The sequence below is a fragment of the Salminus brasiliensis genome, chromosome 20 (assembly GCF_030463535.1).
Source record: "Salminus brasiliensis chromosome 20, fSalBra1.hap2, whole genome shotgun sequence".
Lineage (NCBI taxonomy): Eukaryota > Metazoa > Chordata > Actinopteri > Characiformes > Bryconidae > Salminus > Salminus brasiliensis.
The window spans coordinates 3,755,077-3,778,260 of NC_132897.1; the positions used below are offsets into that span (position 1 = coordinate 3,755,077).

At 40.8% G+C, this 23,184-nt stretch overlaps 1 protein-coding gene across 3 annotated transcripts in view; it reads right to left on the minus strand.

The window, feature by feature from the left end:
• Positions 1–4,442: 4,442 nt before the first annotated feature.
• The window catches only part of taok3a (TAO kinase 3a), a 107,046-nt gene continuing 88,304 nt past the window's right edge, over positions 4,443–23,184 (minus strand). For all 3 annotated transcript variants that reach the window (XM_072664634.1, XM_072664632.1, XM_072664633.1), the window contains 7 exons: positions 18,490–18,726; positions 14,358–14,486; positions 12,207–12,410; positions 10,278–10,517; positions 9,312–9,524; positions 7,661–7,843; positions 4,443–5,886 (listed from right to left, as the gene is read on the minus strand). In XM_072664634.1, the coding sequence (XP_072520735.1) occupies positions 5,725–5,886; positions 7,661–7,843; positions 9,312–9,524; positions 10,278–10,517; positions 12,207–12,410; positions 14,358–14,486; positions 18,490–18,726 (1,368 nt within the window). In that variant the 3' untranslated portion in view covers positions 4,443–5,724. The remainder of the gene's footprint in view (positions 5,887–7,660; positions 7,844–9,311; positions 9,525–10,277; positions 10,518–12,206; positions 12,411–14,357; positions 14,487–18,489; positions 18,727–23,184) is intronic.

Genomic DNA, 23,184 nt, shown 5'->3' on the forward strand with positions numbered 1-23,184 from the left:
ACACACTTCACTAAAACGCACTGGATGGGGGTCTGTCAGGGGTCTCTTTATGACCTGTTCAGAGTAACACAGCAATGTGTGGCTGGTTAGCGTGAGTCCACTGCACCAATGGTGGCATTCAGGTAGATTTCATGTGTTCCTGCTAAAATTAATAAGTACAAAGAAAAGTACACATACATATAATACATATATATATATATATATATATATATATATATATATATATATATATATATTAATATAATAAATATAAAAATATTACATATTTAAATGTAGAAGTAAGGAAGCTATCCAGCCAGCATGTTGTAAAATTGTGAAATGACAAAATATATGATTGAATAAAAATGTGAGGAAGCTGTATTTTCCCAGTTGGGTGGTCGTTGTTTTTCACAAATAAAGTAAATCCAGAAAATGTCAATTTAAAAGGTCAAACTGATGGAAAATATAGCTTTAAATAATTATAAATAATAATTATAAATAAATATAATATATATATAATACAAAAAGGTTATAATAATAATATATTATTATATCATAATATATTATATACACATAAAAATATAATAATTATTTCGATAAAATATGTAATCACACTTAAAAATAAAAATAATAAAAAACTTTTTTAGAAAGGTATATGTTGAGCACCAAACAATATTTAATACTATCTGGTGCTCACCTAATAATGTTTACCACTCACTAAATAGTATCTGGTACTATTACTACCAGATTATTACCAAAAAAACCCCATCCTTCCTATCTGGTGCTCACCTAATATTATTTGCACATTATTTGCATGCATTTGGGTAATCAGATAATAGGAAACCTTTGCAATCAGCCAATAATCTCACAGAAGGATGTGACAAACTCTGGAACTTCCTGCCATGGCCTCTGAAGGGACACTGTTTACATTACGTTATCTTACGTAAGTAGAAATGTTGGTTCTCTAAACTTTACTGGAGTAATTATTTCCTTCTACTTCTCACATTTTCCCCCAATTATCTGAACTTTCTCCTCCTTACATTTTAAAAACAGCCTCGTTCCTCCTATTTAATTTCCCTTGGTTTTCATTCCGGCTCGTCATCAATAAAAAACCCTCTCCAGATAAATCTCTCCATCCGGAAAGTGTGAGTCTGATCCTGATTGGATGAGAAGTATAAACAGACACCATTCTGACTCCCTATTGGTTTATAAGAGATCCATCACACCTGCACACGTCCCGTCACTCTCCAGCAGCTCACAGCAGACGTCTGTAGTCTAGTATGAAGACTGTGTCCGTGGCAGAGACTCAAGAGAGCTGCAGTGAAACGTCCCGACTGAGCCCCACATTTACATTCCAATAAAGCTTATTGATCACACGCCTCTGAAGTCTGACTTTCTGCAGCTTTACAGAACTTCTAGACAACGACTCCTCATATTTTCCTCCATGAAGCTCATGTTGATGCTCAGTAGAGCACAGAGACGCTCCTTTAATAGAGCTGATATTACTGAAATGCTTCATTTTCAATGGGCAGATCTGCAGCTGAAACAGGAGCCTAGTGCAGCCCAACATTTTTAACATCAATATTTTAATAGAACATTCTCCTCATTATGACTTTTAGAGAAATGGGTTTGGGGGAGGGGGGTAGTGCACTATAGACCCCTGTGGCGCGGCCTAAGCTTTCAGCCTTTGTTTTCCTTCCATTACTTTTACTTTTCTACTTGAAGTCGTTCTGAAACCAGTACTTTTACACTTTTACTGGAGTAAAAAGCTTCAGTTGATACTTCAGCTTCTATAGACGTCTTTTAAACCCTTGTATCTCCACTCATTGGACAGCATTGGACCTTCTTTTGTATTAGGTACTCACCAGATACTAGGTAGTCTCACAGTGATCCTTTCAGAGGCTCTGTACATAAGCTATAGTCCTGAGAATCAAGAGCTTGTGCAGTAGAACGAAGCTCAGCTCTACCTGGTGGGTCTTCTTCTTCTTCTTCTTGCTAATATAAAAGAAAACAGCAGGCCTCATTTCATATGGGTCTTCCTATGAATTTCCCTAAATCACCTCTAATTAAAAATCCCAACAGAAAGCTGAGATCAGACTCACAATGTGGTTTTAAGGAGGAGAACTGCTCACAGCTCTGCTCTTATAATAATGGACCCCAATGTCCTCCAAAACTGACTCTACTCTGATACGATAGGCAGGTGGGCAAATGGGCAAATCAAGAAAAGCAAGGCCCTGAGGTGGAACTGAGTCAAGGCCTTTAAGACTGCCGGCGAATCGGATTTGATTCTCAAATCAGATCTGGGGGGGAAGACCGTTATTTGCAAGTAATCAGATCAGATTCGCAGGTCTACACATCACAAACCTGCTAGTCTGCTAACGAGCTGCTTTCAGGTGCGGAAGCAGGGGAGATGGAAATCCGATTTGACCCTCCCGAGCGTCCAGACTGAGACATTTCTGTAAAAAATCGGATTGTAATCGAATTTCAAACGAATTTTGATCCGATCTGCAAAGTTCATGTGGTTTTTGGGCTGGCAGTCTGAACATAACACAGAGTAAGTGTCAGAGACCAAGGTATTCTGATTTGAGCCCCCGACTAATGACAGGGGTGGGCCGAGGTGCAGGGCAGGCAGGCCTACGGCTCAAGAAAAGAAATTGGACTCAGACCGACCAGTAAAACTGGCTTAAAATTCAGAGGCCAGGAGAGATTTAACCCAGACCTTCAGGATCAAACCCTGCTACCACAAAACTATGGGAAGAGAAGGCTTTCCTTAGTGTTTTCACTCAGACTTGGAGTCAGGAACTCAACAGATACCTTGGGAATCCAGAGACGACCCAAGAAAAACTCTTTAGGGTTTTAGGAACATGTCCCAGCAAGACTTGAGACCGGTTGCCACTAATTACTGCAAGGTGACTCTCTGCCTCCCTCTGGTGGTGGCTGCAGGTCTGGCAGCAGGTTCTGCCACAGGCTGGGTGACCACCCTCCTTCACCTGCTGGTTGCAAACCCAAGCTGATCCGGCTGCTCCTTCTACAGGAATATAGTATGAAGTTGAGACCATATGTCCAGTCAATAGTTTAACAGTGAGAAGTTACGGCGATATCTCATATATATATATATAAACATTAAAAGCACTGACAGGTGAAGTGAGTCTGTATTAGGGGTGGATGTATTAGGCAGCAGGTGACCGGTCAGTTCTTGAAGGTGATGAAGGTGTTAAAAGCAGGAGAAATGGGCAAGCACAACAATCTGAGACACTCTGACAAAAACCAAACTGTGATAGCCACACATCTGGGTCAGACCATCTCCAAAACATCAGGCAGGTCTCATGGGGTGTCCCCGGTATGCAGTGGTCAGTACCTACCAAAAGTGCTCCAAGGAAGGACAACCGGAGAACCAGAGACAGGGGCTTGGGCACCCAAGGCTGATGCTTATTGATGCTCATCGATGTCCCACCTCACAACTTCCAGGATTTTCAGGACCAACACATTTGCCTCTGTTGAGCAAGTTTAGCCAAAAGTTTGTGGACACCGCTCTATTAACCAAAAAGTCAATCCAAAAGTTTTGTCAATCCACATTTTACAACACCTATACCATAGCAACACCTTAGCAACCACCTAGCAACAGCTTAGCAACCAACAGCTATACCACAGCAACCACCGGGATACCATAGCACCAATGGCACCTTTTGAAGTAAACTGGGAAATGATGGTATATTGAAAGATGATCTTCTCCTTCTTGTTTTGCACAGCGTGACTCTGCCAACACTGCTCCAACTCCAGACGATACGGTCCGAGTGCTTATAGGCAGCTTTTTGATCAGATGCACGGTTTCCACGTAGCAACGGATTTTTGCAGATGTTTTCCCCTTAGGAATGCATTGAAATTTGTCCATACCATAGAAACCAGTAAGCAACACACTGGAAGTTGCACAACCATTCCTACGCTAGGCTTTGAATAAGGAGTCCTGGAAATCTGTGCTACCTGTCTAATGACCATGTGCTACCTTGTCCATGTTAAAACCCAAACGGACTCTTAACTATCTGCCACTCTTAATATCACCACTATTAACTACCTACACCATGATTATTATGTTATGATTATGATCAGAGCAGTTCAACAGTATTGGTTTGGTAACTGTTATCAATAATTAATAAATAGTTCTGATCAGAGGAGGATGGGTCGGGTCCCCCTTGTGAGTCTTGGTTCCTCCCAAGGTTTCTTTCTCCAGCTCTGAGGGAGTTTCTCCTTGCCACTGTGGCCGTTGGGGTCTGCTCACTGGGGGTCTTGGACCCTTTATGTCTTCTTACGTTATTGATTTTTTTCTGTCTTTTATTAATTACTAATTATATAAAGCTGCTTTGTGACGACAACAGTTGTAAAAAGAGCTACACAAAAAAATCTGACTTGACTTAACTTGACTTGCTCCCTACTACAGCCAAACTTTAGGGAAAACAAGACGGCACTTGTGTGGTGAGCACTTTATTATTTACAATAATTAAAAGCATTTATGACAAATCATGCCTTTCCTCAACCTGAAAACCAAAATTTAAAGTGCATGCAAACAGTAAAGCAGTTTTTTTTTATTATTATTAATATTACTATTATTATTCACAGATTTTTTTTTTACTCTTGTCGTAAGAAAAAAATACACAGCTTGAGAAAGCAAAAAAAACAAAAAGACAGAAAATGGTCATCTTCAAATATAGTCCGGCAGACTATGCCACTGAAAGAGTGTGGAGTGGGGGGGGGCGGAGCGGTCAATCGGTCGACATCATAAAAAAATCTAAGTTAAAATACAATAGGAAAATAAGTCAAAAGTTTTCCATAAAGCCTTCTACACATAAAATACATGTACCCCCCTTTCCCCGGAGCCCTTTTGTGCTAGTACCAGGAGCGAGGATTCATAAACGTATGAATTATTATTATTATTATTATTATTCACATTGCTGACCTCAGTGGAGGTTGATTATTATACAGAGGAATGCAGTGGGTTCCCTCTAAAGAAACCCCTCAACACATTTACCATAAGAATCTCCGGCTCGCAGATGCAGTTTATCAAGTATGTACATCAAATGGTATTTAAAATTTTATCAAATTTGCGTCAAAAACTTGTGTGGAACTTGTGTGTATTTATTTCGGTTTGAGGAATAAATACTAAATCGAGAGACTCAGCAGCAATACGTCCAAGACAGACTGCGAAGAGAGGAAAAAAAAACCCCACATAAACTAAAAGTCCTCTTACTTACCCTTAACCTAACCCCAACCCTGGCTCGATACTCCGCCTGTGAAAAAAACACCAGCTAAAAACGTGTGTGAACAGACTAACAGTAGCAATACAACCCCCCTCCCCGACACACACACACACACATCCGTATTGCTTTTTGTCCTCTCTAAATCTCTATTTCGATTCGAATCACATCAAAAGTGTTATCATTGCACGAGAAAAATCACTGACATCAACACTGTGACATGGTTTCATTTTCTTTAGATGTAATACTTATATATAGATATAGATGTTTATGTATATTATATATATATATATATATTAAAAAAGATAACTAAGGAAGTTATCCAGCATGTTGTAATCTTGTGACGTGACAAGAGGAGGGGGGCCTGTTGCAAAAAAAGGCCTGTGCAGGCACTAGTCCGGAAAAGTGGAAGGGGTTTGTTTGTTGTCAGTAGAAAAAGAAAAGAAGAAGAAGAAGGAAAAAAAAAAAAAAAAAATTAGGCAGAATCGGTCAGGTCTCATCTGTAGTCGTCTTTAGGGTAGTCTAAAGCGCCCAGGTTTCCGAAGCCCATCCGCAGGCTCTCCATGTCGAAGGCGTCCATCTCCCTCTCCTGCCTTTCCAGAAGGTGTTTGATCCGGTCAGTGCGCTCCTTCTGAAGAGAAGCCAGCTCCTCCTCAATCTGACCGTTACAAAGACAGTTAAAGATTTGGTCAGAGAAAGAGAATTAAAGCTGCAGTGAGCAAAATTACACGCCATTGAAGCACTCTGTATCACTGTCCACCTTTCAATTCCTCAATTTCAGAACTACAGAATATTCACAGCAGATACTGAATAATGGACAGTGGATACTGAACAATTCCTACTGGATACTGAATCATTCTTAATAGATACTGGATACTGAAAAATGCATAGTACATACTAAGTAGTTCACAGATACTGAATAATACATAATAGATACTAAATTCATGGTGGATACTGAATGATTTATAGTAGCTACTGAACAATTCATAATGGATAATGAAAAATGCATAATAGATACTACATAATACATAGTGGATACTGAATAATTCATAGTAGATACTAAATCATTCTTAACAGATTATGAATGATTAATAGAAGACACTGTTTAATTCTAAGTAGTTATGAATAATTCATAGTAGATACTGAATATTTTTTTGTGGACACTGATGCTTTCTTATTGGATACTGAAAATGCATGGTACCTACTAAATAATTCATATGGCACACTGAATAATTCATAGTGGTCACTGAATAATTCGTAGTGGATACTGAATGATTTATAGTAGATACTGAACAATTCATAATGGATAATGAAAAATGCATAGTACATACTAACTCATTTTTAACAGATAATGATTGATAGCAGACACTGAATAATTGATAGTAGACATTGAATACTTCTAAGTAGTTATGAATAATTCATAGTGGATACTGAATAATTCATAGTGGACACTGAACAATTCTTACTGGATACTGAAAAATGCATGGTACCTACTAAATAATTCATATGGCACACTGAATAATTCATAGTGGTCACTGAATAATTCTTATCAGATACTGAATGGTTTATTGTGGTCACTGAATAATTCATAGTGGATACTGAATGATTTATAGTAAATACTGAACAATTCTTAATGGATACTGAAAACTCATGCATAATGGATACTGAATAATTCATAATAGATACTATATAATTCTTAGTAGATGGACACCAAGTAATCCATAGTGAATACTGAATCATTCAGTAATTTAATGGATACAAAAAAAGGCATAGATACAGAATAATTCATAGTAGATACTGAATAATTCACAGTGGATACAGTATAGTAGATGCTAATTAGTTCAACACTGATTTACCATAATTTGATTGATATGAGAACTCTAAATAATACTAGACTCCATGAGGAGAACTTTGGGGATGTTCTAATGATGAACACAGTGATGGAGAACCACCACCACTTTCTGTAGGAGTGTTATCAGTGTTTTTATCACTCCGGTTTGAGATGCTGTGAAAATATCAGCGCAAAATCTCCAGCATTTAGCTTTTATTTGGTTTCAGTTTTTATTGGTCATTTATTGCAACATGTTCCAAATTTAAACAGAAAACAGATGTTTTTAAAGACAGTAGAGATGATGAACTTATTATAATTAACGTTTGTCAGTGTGTAATTCTTGAAGAGCTTCGGACAGAGTGCCATTATTGTGCAAAACTGGCACTCCTAGAACGTCTCTCAGCCAATCACATTGCAGAGTTGGAGCTAATAAATAACCGTTATAATGGAGCTGTGGTATATTCCCAATAACACACTGGAGGGTTGTGCTGTAATGTGAGACATTGGTGCTGGTGTACTGATCTATTGGTGTACATTCTAGCTCTTCCTCTCATGTATTACTGCTTAAATACGTCTGCAGCTTAAAGGGAGGTGGAGGTACCTTCTGTTCCAGGTGAGCTCTGCGCAGCGACACTTTCTGCTCCAGCTTCTGCTGCTCTCGCTCGTGCTGCGCCTCCGTCTGCATCTTGATTTTACTCTGATACGCATTCAGCAGCTCCATCTCCTGCTGCAGCTGATGCCTCAGAGCCTGGCACTCCGCCTCCTGAGCCTCATCCAGTCGCAGCTACACAACAAACACATACAAACATACACATGTACATTACATACACATACATTATATATATATATATATATATATATATATATATATATATATATATATATATATATATATATACATATACACACACACACATGCGGACCATATGCAGCATTTAATAACCATCTCTGCACATCACATGGGTCTGTCCCAAACCTACACTTTCAAACCTGGAGCCCTTGAAGAGTCCTGCACTCTACATCCACATGTTGATGCCATCACCTATAAGCAGTGCTAGGGAGGACCACAAGGCTTAGGACACTATTTGGACCTGGGCCAAAGTGTCTTTCTTAGCAGGAGGACCAAACTTGGCCCAAATTGGCCCAAACTGATTTAAAGGTTTTCTTGAATTGATAAAAGCACAGGTTGAAACACTTTGGGCCCAAATGTGGTCGAATAGCTTGGGTTTCTCAGTGATTTTAGTCCCATCTACCTGTGAGCTCCCACATCAGGCAAGACACCTCCTGTAAAATGATTATCCTTTGTAAAACGAGCCATATAAACATAATAATGATAATTATTATTATAATATAATGATATAATAATCCAGTGTGAATCAATATGTGGGTAAATATTCCGTCATATTCTGAGGAAAAGGATTTTCCATGGCTTTTCCAAGGTATGGAGGAGCTTGAGGAGGCTATTAGTTTTTTAGTATACTAGTTATACAGTATACATCATTACTATAAGGGGGTTATAAGACTGGTCATCATCCTCTAAGTCTTGATCAGTGGTCACAGGATGTAAAAGTAAAAGTACATCACTCCCAGAAAACTAGCTCTATACAGTCAGAATAGTTTAATATTCATATTATTCATTTCAAATCATTATTATGTTCATATTAAGTCATTTTGGAGCATTTCTATTGGTCCATTCATCATTTAATTTGACACAATGTAAAGAAATCTTCTTTAAAACTAATATTTAAAAGCTACATGACATGCCCAGATGTTTGTGGGCAAAATGAGAGCTTCTATAATCATATAATAGCCAATAGTCAATAAAATGGGACACTCTGGAGCAGCTGCACACAAAGGTCTAAGGTCACCATGCCCAACGCCAAGCATCAGCTAAAGGGTATAAAGGCCACCAGCATGTGGGCTGTGGAGCAGTGGACTTCCTGCGTCCTCTGCAGTGATGGAGCTCCATCCAGTACCTTTGGAATAAGTTCGAGTGAACCAGAACTAATCATCTGACATCATCACCTGACCTCACTAATGCTCCTGTGGCCGAATGCAATCAAATTCCATAATCCAAAGCCTTTCAAGAGTACTAAGAGTCGCTTACTGCAGCAAAGGGCGACAGACTCCTTTTAATACCATTTAATAGAAAAAAAAAAAAAACATCGGATGAGGAGGTGTCCACAAACTTTTGGCAACACCGTGTAAGCCCCCCCTGGTTATATAAACTGATCCTAGAGCAGTGAACTTACCGCCTGTGAGGCCATCATCTCGTTGATGCTCTGCTCGTACTGCTCGGCCAGGATGGCCAGCTTACGTGTCTGCTCCTCCTTCAGTGCCTTCAGCACGGTCTTGTGTTCACTCTTGGGGGTCACCTCCAGCTGGTGGTGCCGCAGGGCCTTGTACTGCTTGGTCTGGACCTTACACGTGTCCTGGAACTGCTTCTTTATCTGCAGCTCCATTGCCTGGAGGGGAACACACACACACACACACACACAGGTTATAGCCCACAGAGCCAGTGTTTACTATGCACGGCTGTTTATCTAGGCGGTGGTCCATTTCCAGGGCTCTCCTGGACGTTCTCATCCGACACACTGGACGTCTATCTAATTTGGTCCTTCATTCAGGTGAATGGGGCTGGAGTTCACAGAGCAACGCTACCACCCTTCGCCCACTGCCACAGTCATATCAGAACATTATGACCACCCCTGGTTTGGGATGAACGAACTCGGCCCAGGACACCGTCACAGGTGCCATGTGACAGGGTTTACTGCCTGTATACTTAAGCGAGCACCGGTCAGCTGCAGCAGAGTGCCGAACCATCGTCATGGACAAAGGACGAGCTCTGACTGATGTCCAAAAGGGCATGACAATAGGGCACCGGGCGAGTAATGGTAGCATTTCGGAAACTTCGCTAACTTCATGGGATGTTCTACAGGCGCTGTAGTGACGGTGTCCTGAGAATGGACTAGCCGAGGGTGGTTATTCCCACTATTAGGTAGGTGGTCATAATGTTCTGATATGAAAGATTGTGTGTTATTTATATTTTAATATAAACACATTCATTTTTTCTGATGTGTGTAACCTGAACATCAGCTGATTTTATTGGCTGGACAATATACTGGTCAGACCCTAATGTGAACTCTTAAGACTGTACAGATCAAACACACTATGCTCTCCATTAAACCCTACAGACACTATACGTGCTTTCCTGGTACCTTGAGGTTTTTGGGCTGTTGCCGTAGCTCCAGTACGTGTTTCCGGTGCAGTTCTCGCTCACGCCGGTTGTTGTACTCGATCTGGTTCTCCAGTTCAGTCTGGTGCTGCAGGCGGATCAGATCCATGCGCAGTTTCTGCAGGGTCTTCAGCTGCCGGTGCTCCAGCTCCTGAGTCGTCTCGTCATGCCTGATCAGCATGGCATGCTCCATCTCCTTCTGCGTCTTCTTCTTATTCAACTCCTGCAGGAAAAAAGATAACCTGTTACAGATCCAGGCCTATTTTAACGGATCGGGTACCGGCTATTTTAACCCCAATCCAGTTCTGAGTCTTTATTGTTAACTACAGTGTTCAGAGAGCGCCATCTGCTGTCCTCAAGACACCATTAACGGACATTGTCGCCCAGCAGCAGCAGCAGTGCGGACGTTCTCAGAAGGTAAATAAAGGAGTTGAGGTTCTGCAGTGTGGAGCTATTTAACAGTGGAACCTGAAAACAGACCATAATATCTGACCCTTTATATAAAACCATCACTGAAACGCTCAGTTTTACCAGCGGGAGAACCGGCACTCGCCTTTCTCTGTTTCTAAACCAGCAGTGAAGAACCCATTCAGAACCGAGTGGAGGCTAATGCTAACGCTAATGCTAACACACACACACTAGCTATAGAAACCCCAATCACACACACAGCACATTCACCCAGTATAAACCAGCTATTACACACCAGTAGACCCACAACCACAGATACCAGTCTAGAGTGTGTACCACTACATACACACACAGGAAGAGATTAGACTGCAGTGTTTTAAAGGAGATGGGAGCTGATTGGTCAGGGAGGAGAGTCAGACTGGATTATCAGATATTAAACACTATAATATTATAATATTTAAAAATTATAATAAATTAAATATATAAGATGTGCATGTTTTTTTTTTTTTCATAAGACGAAATGTAACAATACTTCCGAAAGTTCTCCAGATTATCCGTAGATTAGAGGATCAGCACATAGCTGTGTGTCTTATTTTTTTCCCCAAATCCCAGTTACTGGGCAACCCTTCTGGGGGGGTGTGGGGGGGGTGCAGATACAAAAAAAATAATTATTATTTTATTATTTTATTATTAATAAAATTAATTTTACCCAAAAACATAAAATTATAGTTACCACTAAAATAAATCCAAACGTAAATACCACACTACTGTATATCTGCATCTAATAAGCACTTTATTAGGAACGCTTTATACAGAACCCGACATGGTCTTCTGCTGACCATGGTCTTGTGCAGGCCATCCGTCTCAAGGCTGGACGTAGTGTCGTGCGTTCTGAGAGGCTTCTCTGAGCTACTGTAGCCTTTCTGTCAGCTCTAACCAGCCTGGTCATTCTCTGCTGACCTCTCCCGACACCAACACATCTCCTCCAATACATGCACAGCCAGCCATTACCTCTTTTTGGACGGGCGGCCGAGGAAAGCCTTGGGTCATACAAGGTTATATACGTTTTATGCGGACCAATGGACCAATGCCCAAGCGTTCTTATGGGAGCAGCGCGGCACCCATAAGTCATCCAGACCGGGAATCGAACCCCCGGTCTCCCACATGGCATGGTAGCTCATAGACAGTGGTGTTATCCATTACGCCACACCAAGCGCCAACGCTTAGGAGTGATGAGGGGAGGGACGCACTGCCAATTGTGCTCTCTTGGACTTTCTGGGCTGCTGATGGCATGGCGGCATGGCTTGGGATTCGAACCCATGACCCCCGGGCCACAGTGGCAGCACACTAGACTGCTGGGCCACTCTGAACACCCTGAAATTAGCAGTCTGACACCACTAATCATGTCACGCATGTCATCATGTCTACTCCAATCATGTCTGGTGTGTATCTGGCTACTGAACATCACACAGGAGTGTGTAGGTGCACACCGGCATCCTCCTACCTCTCGCAGCTGCTCCTGCTCAAACTCGTGTCTCTTGGTCATGACTTTGCGTTTGAAGGCCCTGCAGTTGCGGTCATAAAAGAGACGCTGCTGGCCCAGAAGCTGGGCCTCCTCTTCTGCTTGAGAGTGCTGCATATTCTCCTTATGCTTGGACAGGCGCTCCTGCTTCTCCTTCTTAGGGGTGCTATGGTCCTCGTTCATCTCCTGGGGACAATATAAGGAGAGTGATTTTGGTAAGTAGTAAAGGAACATCATAGGAGCTCATACTGAGTGTATTAGTCTCTTCTACATTTTCCCTGCAGTTCTAAGACTAATACACAACATTGACAAAAGTATTGGGACACTTGCTCTTTTGTTGTTTCTTCTAAAATAAAGGGATCCTGCTTTTGTTGGAGTAACTGTCTCTACTGCCCAGGGAAGAAGGCTTTTTACTAGATTTTGGATTTTGGAGCATTGCTGTGAGGATTTGATTGCATTCAGTGGAAAGAGCACTAGTGACTGCTGGGGGGCTTTACACCCCTCAACACTGTTAAAAGTATAAGATCCTAGAGGAACTTTTGGAGGTTCCTCCTTTTTCTTCTAAAAAGCACCTTTAGAGGTTCCTCCACAAACCAAACAACCTTTTAACAGTGTAGCCCCCCGCCTGGCTTTAGGCAGCATGGTGCCAATAGGTTCATGTAGGTTCATCGGCTCCAGAGAGTCCTATTCTATTGGTAGTACTTCTCTACAGGGACTAGACAAGCAGAGTGGAATCATTAGAAAAGGTGTCCACAAACATTTGGACATACAGCGTATGCAGAGGATGTCTGTTCTGATTGCCTGATCCCAGCCCAAGGGCAGGACATGGAGTATGCAACATTAAAGATCCTTTGGAAGATGCAAGGCTTCATCTTTCTCTCCTACTCACAGTCTGACTGAGCTACAGGCCGGTCGTCTGCACGAAACACCCCTTATAGCTTCATCATAAGTGGGTGGAGCTAAGCTACGGTGGAGTAGAGTTTAGATTCTCAAGAAAATTTGTGAAAATTAGTAAAAGAGGTGTCAAGTAATGAAGTACAAATACTTCGTTATCTTACGTAAGTAGAAATGTTGGTTCTCTAAACTTTACTGGAGTCATTTTTTCCTTCTACTTCTCACATTTTCCCCCAATTATCTGAACTTTCTCCTCCTTACATGTTAAAAACAGCCTCGTTCCTCCTATTTCATTCCCCTTAGTTTTCATTCCGGCTCGTCATCAATAAAAAACCCTCTCCAGATAAATCTCTCCATCTGGAAAGTGTGAGTCTGATCCTGATTGGATGAGAAGTATAAACAGACACCATTCTGACTCCCTATTGGTTTATAAGAGATCCATCACACCTGCACACGTCCCGTCACTCTCCAGCGAGCTCACAGCAGACGTCTGTAGTCTAGTACGAAGACTGTGTCCGTGGCAGAGACTCAAGAGACCTGCAGTGAAACGTCCCGACTGAGCCCCACATTTACATTCCAATAAAGCTTATTGATCACACGCCTCTGAAGTCTGACTTTCTGCAGCTTTACAGAACTTCTAGACAACGACTCCTCATATTTTCCTCCATGAAGCTCATGTTGATGCTCAGTAGAGCACAGAGACGCTCCTTTAATAGAGCTGATATTACTGAAATGCTTCATTTTCAATGGGCAGATCTGCAGCTGAAACAGGAGCCTAGTGCAGCCCAACATTTTTAACATCAACATTTTAATAGATCATTCTCCTCATTATGACTTTTAGAGAAATTGGGTTTTGGGGAGGGGGGGGGGGGGGGGGAGTGCACTATAGACCCCTGTGGCGCGGCCCAAGCTTTCGGCCTTTGTTTTCCTTCCATTACTTTTACTTTTCTACTTGAAGTCGTTCTGAAACCAGTACTTTTACACTTTTACTGGAGTAAAAAGCTTCAGTTGATACTTCAGCTTCTATAGACGTCTTTTAAACCCTCGTATCTCCACTCACTTCTACCTGAGGAATGAATGGGAATACCCTTTCACACCTTTGGTGAGCGGTCATATGGGTGGTCAGATGTAATTGTTTGTGTGAGATCACTACCACAGAGTTCCAAATAAGCTGCTAATGCAGGTTCTCAGGTTCTTCCAAAAAAAAAAAAAATTAAAACATGGATCAAAGCTGAGCACCTCTTTGATCTTCTCCTTGCAGAGTTTATACTGTTTCTTCTGGTTGTCCAAGAAGTTGGTCAGCTCCTTCTTCTGCTGGGCCAGGATCTGCTGCTGGAACTTCTTCTCATCTGCTGCGGTCATCTTCATCTAGGATCCAAACAGAAAGGTCACTACGCAATCTTTATAAACATGTTAGCAACACCATAGCAACCGACAGCTAAAGTATAGCGACGCCTGAGCAACCATTTAGCGAAACCTCAGCAACCGACCCAACTATAGCAAGCACTCAGCATCACCCTAGCAACCAATACCTTACCCATTTAGCAAAACCTCAGCAACTACCTAGCCACACCTGAGCAACCAATACATATACCATAGCAACCAATAGCTAAGAACCAGCAATACCTTACCCACTTAGCAAACTCAGCAACCAACCCAATACTATAGCAACCACTTAGCAACACCCTAGCAACCAGTACCTAAGGTACAGCAATACCGTACCCACCTAGGACACCTTAGCAACTACCTAGCAACACCTGAGGAACCAATACATATACCACAGCAACCAATAGTCAAAGTACAGCAATACCTTACCCACTTAGCAACACCTCAGCAACCAAGCCAGTCATATAGCATCCACTAAGCAACCACTTAGGAACACTCTAGCAACCAATAGCTAAGGTACATCAATACCCATCTAGCAACACCTTAGCAATCAACACATATACCAAAGCAACCACCTAGCAACACCTGAGCAACCAACACATATACAATAGCAACCAATAACTAATGTACAGCAATACCTTACCCACCTAGCAACACCTTAGCAACCAACATGTGTACCAAAGCAACCACCTAGCATCACCTTAGCAACTACCTAGCAACACCTGAGCAACTAACACATATACCATAGCACCCAATAGCTAACATACAGCAATACCTTACCCACTTAGCAACACCTTAGCAACCGACATGCATACCCAAGTACCAACATAGCAACATCCTAGCAACCAATAGTTTACAGCAATACCTTATCCACTTAGCAACACCTTAGCAACCAACAGCTATACCCCACTGCTGAGCTGCAATTACACTTGCAGTTTCATCAGGATGTTCATTGTTATTTTTATCATCATCATCATCATCCTCATTATCATCATCATCATTATTAGTAGTAGTAGTAGGGGTAGTAGCAGTAATAGTAGTAGGAGCCTGTTGACACTTAAATTTCACCTCCAACACATAATATTTGCATATATACATAAAATATGATTTAGAAACCAAAGATAAATGCTTTGCTATTTAAAAATATTGCTATTGGACTGCCACTGTGATGAGGTCATGTGACTCCACAGGTCAGTCCTGCTCTAGCTAAAGGCTGAAGGATCAATTAGTTTGCGCAGTATAACGAGAGCTCTGAAAAACTGAAAAACAGGCCAATTCCAAACCCCCCAAACTGCTGTGTAACAGTATTGACTCACTACATTTCCACCTCCAAAATTTACATAAACCCCGCCCCCTACAGAAAGCCCTAATCAAATGTTGGTGAAACGGTAAACGCAACAGTGAATTCGAGAACACGTGCTGTTAAGACTGGGGAGCAGATCATCCCCTTTTAGACCTTTCCTGTCCCAGTGTCCACAGAAAGGGAGCTCAAATTCCAAGCTGGTGACACCCTAACAACCCTAGTTGGGAGTGGACCTCACACATAAGACATTCCAGGGCTCTGCAAAGATTATTTTTTTAATACAATGGTTGTGACTGAAATGGATCCCTATTCCCTCATTAGGATTGCACAGTGAGCTGGACCATGACTTTTGGGTACTAATACACCCTTAGTAATACTAGTAATAATCAATACCAATAACACACTACTGCCACACAAGGAAAGGCTGTATTTGATCTAGATTATCTATATTTATAAGCTACATTTTTATAATATATCTAGATCCTTTCCTCCTTTCTGTCGCTTTCCCATGTTCTGAGATGCCAAGCTTCAACTGTTCCATCCCGGTACCTGGCCCTCCACAACCCTGCTGCCCAGCTTTGGGTCCTCGCATTGATTCATCCCCACGGCACATCTGCAATTTTTTTGTTTATTATTGTTATAATCCGGTGTCGACCAGAGGAAGCTGGGTTCCCCTTTGGGAGTCTTGGTTCCTCTCAAGGTTTCTTCCTCTCGATCCGAGGGGATTTTTCTAATGTTGCCACTGGCTTCCTCAAATGAGGCTAGGACCCGGATCTCTGTAAAGCTGCTTTGTGACAACATAAATCTGAATTGAACTGAACTGAACTGAATCAGCGGTTCTCAGCTCCAGGGCTTGGACCCCCTGCACCTCCCATGTTTATATTTATCAACACATGAAGACCCAAGAAGTTCCTAAAACTGAGACATTTGCCTGCACTGCACTGGACCTCCAAACTCCAGGCTCTCCAGCGTTTCAAGCTAATCTGTAGAAGGTGTAAGGGGTAGCTCTAGAGCAAAGGCCTCCTCTTGCCATCAGGGGGAGGCCCCGAGTCACGCCAGCCAGTAATTGAGCCCAATTCACTACACCTGGGCAGTAGGCTATAGGAGTGTCTGCCTTCCCTGTAACTGCTCAGTTCCCTTGTTTCTTTTGGGAGATCCCTTTGCCCTTAGTTTTCATCTTTCTTCAAGCTTTTCGAGGTAGCCAGCGTTCTCCCCTGGCATCCTTGGTTGTTTTCCTGCCTGTTTCCTGTGTAAGACGCAACGTCTTCTTTGTTTATTGAATCCACCCCTTTTAAGTTTCATTTGGCCTGGGTTCGAGTCCCAGGTGGCTTTATTTTTCATTTCCGTTTTGCCTGCTCTGAGATTAAGGGCTCTGCACTTGGGGCCGTTGGTCACGTGATCGTGGTCGCTCACTTAGTGGCGCGCCGGCCCGCCAACATGGTGGCCTGGGTTCAAACCCCACTGTAGGTGAGCACCACATTACAGAAGGACTGTATTATTTAGGAGGTTTTCAAAACGAGGTTTGAGGGCGTGGCGGCGGCCCTCGCTTTACTGGGGATTCTTCACATTCCCTGCAGCTTCCTGAAGCTACAAGCGTACCATTTTCTTCTCTGCCTTCATTAAGAATACTAATCAACATATGCATCATGAATAATAAACGTTCAACCGCAAGCTATTTACATATTTCATATACAATATTGAGAAGCGTGATTGTGGATAACGGCTGTTTGCACATCCCCTGTTCTTGTGGTGTTCTCCGCCCTGTTTGAACTTTTGACCTTTCACTGAACGAACAGATTGGCAGTAAAAATGGGGTCGGGAGCTTTGCCTTGATACTTACTCCTTTTCAACACTGCAACCAAGAACAACAGTATTCTAAAACTTTAGGTTTTGTGTAAATTAGATTATTAAAAATAAATAAACATTAAATTAAGTTTGACAGTTTTGATTCTGCTTTATTAAGACAGTTATATGAAAATAATTAATTAATTACTTTAATATGACCTCTAATTATTTTTATTTTTTATTAATTCCTACTGTAAGCTCCCCACACATAAAATATAATAAAATAAGTAAAATTTCAATAAATACATGAAAAATAGACAATAAAACAGCTCCCAGGACAAAAAAGCTGGCAAGTTTACATATTTAATAGCGTTTCAAATCCATAAAAAGCATGAATTAATTACAGTTGTTTTGGAAATGAATCTGTGCATCTTGAAATTTCTCCATAGTTGGTCGCCTTGCGTGTTTAAGGTGGTAGTAATTTCAGGCTCCTGCAGATGGCGCTGCACGAGAATGAGCAGGCTATAAATACCTGCGGGGTGTGTGATGGGAAGGTCAGACTTTGAGAATAGTTGGTACAGTGCGATGAGTGTCTCGTTGGATGTGTGGAAAATGGGTTACAAAGCAGATACAGTTACTGATTGTCTAAAAGGAGTCCCGTCCATCACACCCACCCCCAGGCATTTATAGCCTGAGCACCCTCGTGCAGCGCCATCTGCAGGAGCCTGAAGTTACTAGAACCTTAAACACGCAAGGCGACCAACTATGGAGAAATTCCAAGATGCACAAATTCATTTCCTGCTTAATTAATTCATGCTTAGATTTTTATGGACTCGAAACTCAGCTATGAAATATGTAAACATGCCAGCTACCAACATGCCAACACTGACCGCTCACCTCTTTATCCGTGTGGATGGCGTGTTTCTTGGCCAGTTTCTCCAGCTCGATGTAAGCGTTATTGGCCTGTGTCTCCACCTCTTTCTGGAGCTTCAGCCGGTGCTCGTCCATCTCGGCCTTCAGCTTGTTCTCCAGAGCGATCAGCTGCTTCTGGTGCTGCCGTCTCATGCGCTTGTAGCCAGACATCTGTTCCCGAAGCTCGTTCTCCTGCTCATGTTCATGGATCTGACGTGTCACCTGAGAGGGAAAGAAGAAACAGACAGGAAAGTATTCAACGTTAGGTTAGCAAACATCTAGACCTGACCTGTGTGGATTAGGCTTGGAATGATGTGGAGTTATCTTGGAATATTCTGAATTAATTTCTCAATTAACAACAGTCTCTAGAGTTACTCAGAATGGTGGTATAAACAAAACACATCCAGTGAGCGACGGTTCTGCAGACGGAAACACCTCGTTGATTAGAGAGGTCAATTGAGAAGGTCCAGACTGGAGCTGACAGAAAGGCTACAGGAACTCAGAGAACCACTCTGAACAACTGTGGTGGAAAGCATCAGGCTCTAAAATACCTGCGGGGTGTGTGACAGTGCTCAGACTATGAGAATAGTTTGTACAGTGCAGTGAGTGTCTCGTTGGATGTGTGGCAGATACACACATGACCATGACAGGTGGACCAGAAAGCTGAGGCTGCAGAGGCTCAGCACAGGCTCATCAACACTGCACAGCTGAAGACCAGAGAATCGTAGCCTGATCTGATGAATCTCAATGGCGTCTCATGGGAGGGTCAGAATTTGGCACCAACAGCATGAATCCATGGACTCAACCTGCCTTGTGTTGAACGGTTAAGGCTGGTGGTGCCATGGTGTTGGGTTTCTTGGCTCACTTTGCATGACCGCTAATACCAACCAGTCATGGCTGGTTACCACAGCGTTCAGTGCAGCTGCTGACCATGTGCATCCCTTCATGACCGCGGTTTGCCATCTACTAACGGCTGCTTCCAGCATGATGATGCACCATTTACAAAGCAGAAGCCTCTTAAACTGGTTTCATGGACAGGACTATGAGCTTAGTGCTGGTTAGTGTCGGTCCTTCCCAGTCACCAGATCTGAATGCAGCAGAACCCCTTTGGGAATGTGGTAGAACGGGATATTCGGAGCATGGAAGTGCTTCTGAAAGAACTGCAGGTACAACGTGACGCAATCCAGTCAGCATGGACCAGAATCTCAAATGAATGTTTCCAACATCTTGCAGAAAACCATACCATAAAGAACTGAAGCTGTTTTGAGAGAAACTGAAGCCTACTCTAGTACTCTATTAGTACAGTGTTTCTAATGAAGCACAATGGGGTATTTTCCATCAGGACATTGATGGTGACCCTCATTTACAGTGTAGTAGGGGCTAATGTGGACTTGTGGACTTTGACCCTCTCAGACTGTACTTTTTTTTTTACTAGTGATTAAAAACCTCCAATGAAATATTGTATTATACATAAAATGCTTTCTGAAATTAAACTTTTTGTAGTACCACATAAACTAAATCTTGACATCCTAAATGCTTAATATAAATAAATAAAAAAATACAAAAAATGATACAAAAAAAAATCTCTTAAGCATATATTTAAGCTCATAGTACACTGATGGGGACCCTTGTTTACAATGTAGCAAGGTTAGCAAGCTTTGATTCAGAATGCAAAGGTTCTGGCGGGTTTTAACTTTCTCGTTAAACCAGTCAGAAATGGACAAATTACACTTTCTGTCAATTTCTGACTGGTTTAACAAGAAGGTCAAAGCTTGCTAACCCTGCTACATTGTAAACGAGGGTCCCCATCAATGTACTATGAGCTTAAATATATGATTAAGAGATTATATATATATATATTTAATGTATTTATTATTTATTTATTTATTTATATATGATTAAGAGATATATTTATATAGATATTTATATGAAGCCTTTAGGATGTCAAGATTTAGTTTATGTGGTACTACAAAAAGTTTAATTTCAGAAAACATTTTATGTATAATACAATATTTCATTGGAGGTTTTTAATCACTGGTAAAAAAAAAAGTACAATCTGAGAGGGTTAAAGTCCACGCCCATTTTTAAATATAATATAAAACTTTACTACAATACTGCAATGTACATCTTTTTTTTTTTTTAGCCAAATTTAATGAGACTGATTCAACATGTCAGGATATTAAAAATGCACTCTGGGTATCGCAGATTGTAGTAAAATAATAATAAAAAAAGGAAAATGCTAAGCAAAAGTAAGGAAAAGTTATAGCATGATTTAATTTGCATTACGTGAGATTGCAAGGTAACTATTGTGCATGTGCAAATTGCGATGATCATCTTAAGATGATGTATTGTGTGTTGCTAGTTTATTAATGATTATTACAATTTCTAATCTGCTTCTATTGTAACTATTTCTGATATGGGATTTTAATTCGCACAAACCTTGCAAAAATGTAACTTTCTGGCAGTAGTTCTTTACACTGTGTGAGAATTACATGATGAATGGACCAATAGAAATGCTCCAAAATGTGGAATCCAATCTTGTTCCATTGACTTCCATTAAAAGCTAAAAAGTTTTTTTCCTTCTCCTGTAAAGCTGCTGTATTTGGAGCTGATTGCATGACAGCAATAATATGCAGGAACTGCATGTGTGACTTCTAGGAATTTATCAGTTGGAATAAAGCTTATTAACCAAAGGTCAGATTTCCTTATTACTGCTGCACACCATGTTTTACTGACTGTAACATATGAGATGTTACACTGACAATGGTAATTACTATTTATTTAATATTTAAAATACAGTAATCAGCATAGATAAGCAACAGATAAACACAAATAGATCGAATTAAAGGCAACCCAAGAATCCTAAAAGCTTAAATTTGCCTTCATTTTTTGACTTCTCTAATTTTTTTATTTATTTATTCTTTTTAGTAAATATTTTTCAAGTAAACGTTTCTTTTTCTGGAAAATATAGGAACAATTTGTTCATTAATCAAAAATAATTGGTTAAATTTGTTTAAAAATTTAGAATTTTGAATCTTAATAAATTTGAATGAACTAGAAAATAAAATAAAAGAAAAAAAATATAAAATATGTATATAATAAATAAACAAAGCTGCCTTAATAAATAAAATAAGTTCATACTTACTATTAACCAAGTTATTTTAATATATTTAAATATATTAAATATTTTCTTACAGACATTTCCTTCTTACAGAGTACAGAGAAGGTCGTAAGAAGCTGTAGGATTCCTCTAAAAGCTCAAACACCTTCACGCAAACTCTCACCAACCTGGAAGAAAGGTGCGTCCAGGTCGAAATGTTCGTTGAGCTTCTCGTAACTCCCACCTGAGCCCCGGAGGCCAAACATGTTGGCAAAGTAAAGCAGCCGCGAGACCATGGAGACTAAAACCTGAGCTACATCGCTGCTCTAGGGCTTACACAGAGACCAGAGGGCGAGAGAGAGAGAGAGAGAGAGAGAGTGTGTGTGTGTGTGTGTGTGTGTGTGTGTGTGTGTGTGTGTGTGCTCGTGCGCCCTGGCAGGTGTGTGCCATGTATGAAAGAGGTTCTCAGAGGCTTGGCCCTTGCTCACTTCTTCTGACCAGGCTAATCAGCGTTTAGTAGGCCAGTCACATGAGCGCTGCGCTCAACACGGACGTGTCCTAATCGCCCCGAATCAATACCCCCACTGTACCCCCACACACACACACACACCAATCCCATCACTTTCTGCCCAGATGCCCCCCGCTGCCCGGCCCCCACGTGCACGTGAAGGGCTATTCCTTACGCCTCCGCAGGGCCTGGCCCCGAGCGAAGGTGAAGGGGAACGCTCAGACACCTCAGCTCAACACTCTGGACCCAACTGGGAGTCGGTCCAGACACATTAACACGCCTGACGCAGAGTGACCTGCTCATTCTGTTAGCGTAGCTCTAGTTGGTATAAATTCCTAAAACTGGCATTTCGGCAGATGTTCTTTACATTATGTTGATGATTCATGAAGAATGGATCGACAGAAATGCTCCAAAATTATAAAAATCTGTTTACACTGACTTCCATTGCAAGTAAAGACAAAAGAAACTAAAGAGTTTTAGATTGAATTCTCAAATTAAATCTAGGCAAAGAATTCGGAATTCATATTAAAGCAAAACAAAGGCCTGGGGGAACAACCCAGCCCAACCTCAATTAAAAATCTGAATCAGTTAAAAAAAAAAAGTAAAAAAAAAAAAAAAAAAAAAAAAAAAAAAAGTTATTCTGTTAGTGGACCACTGTTTGTGAAATCAATATATAATGAATTCATATTCAAATTCAGAATAAAATTTGAATTTAAATTAAATTGAAACAAAAATAAAATTAATGTTGAATTCAAGTCAGATTTATTACACTAATTGAACACATTTAGATTATAGTTACATAATTAGTAATAGTTAATAATTAGTAATAAGAGCCTGGAGGATTGCCAGTGTGAAACACTGTGAGCTTCAGAAATGTCTTTTATAAATTAAAAGCAATTCCAATTCAAGTTTCTTATTTCTAATTTTAGTTGTTGAAAAACAAAAAATTATTACTTTGTGTTCAAATTTAAATAACAAATACAATCAAATAACACTAATTAACACATTCGAATTAAAGTTAGAGTTAGAATAGTTTAATAATTTTTTTCATACTAAAACAGAACAGCGGGCT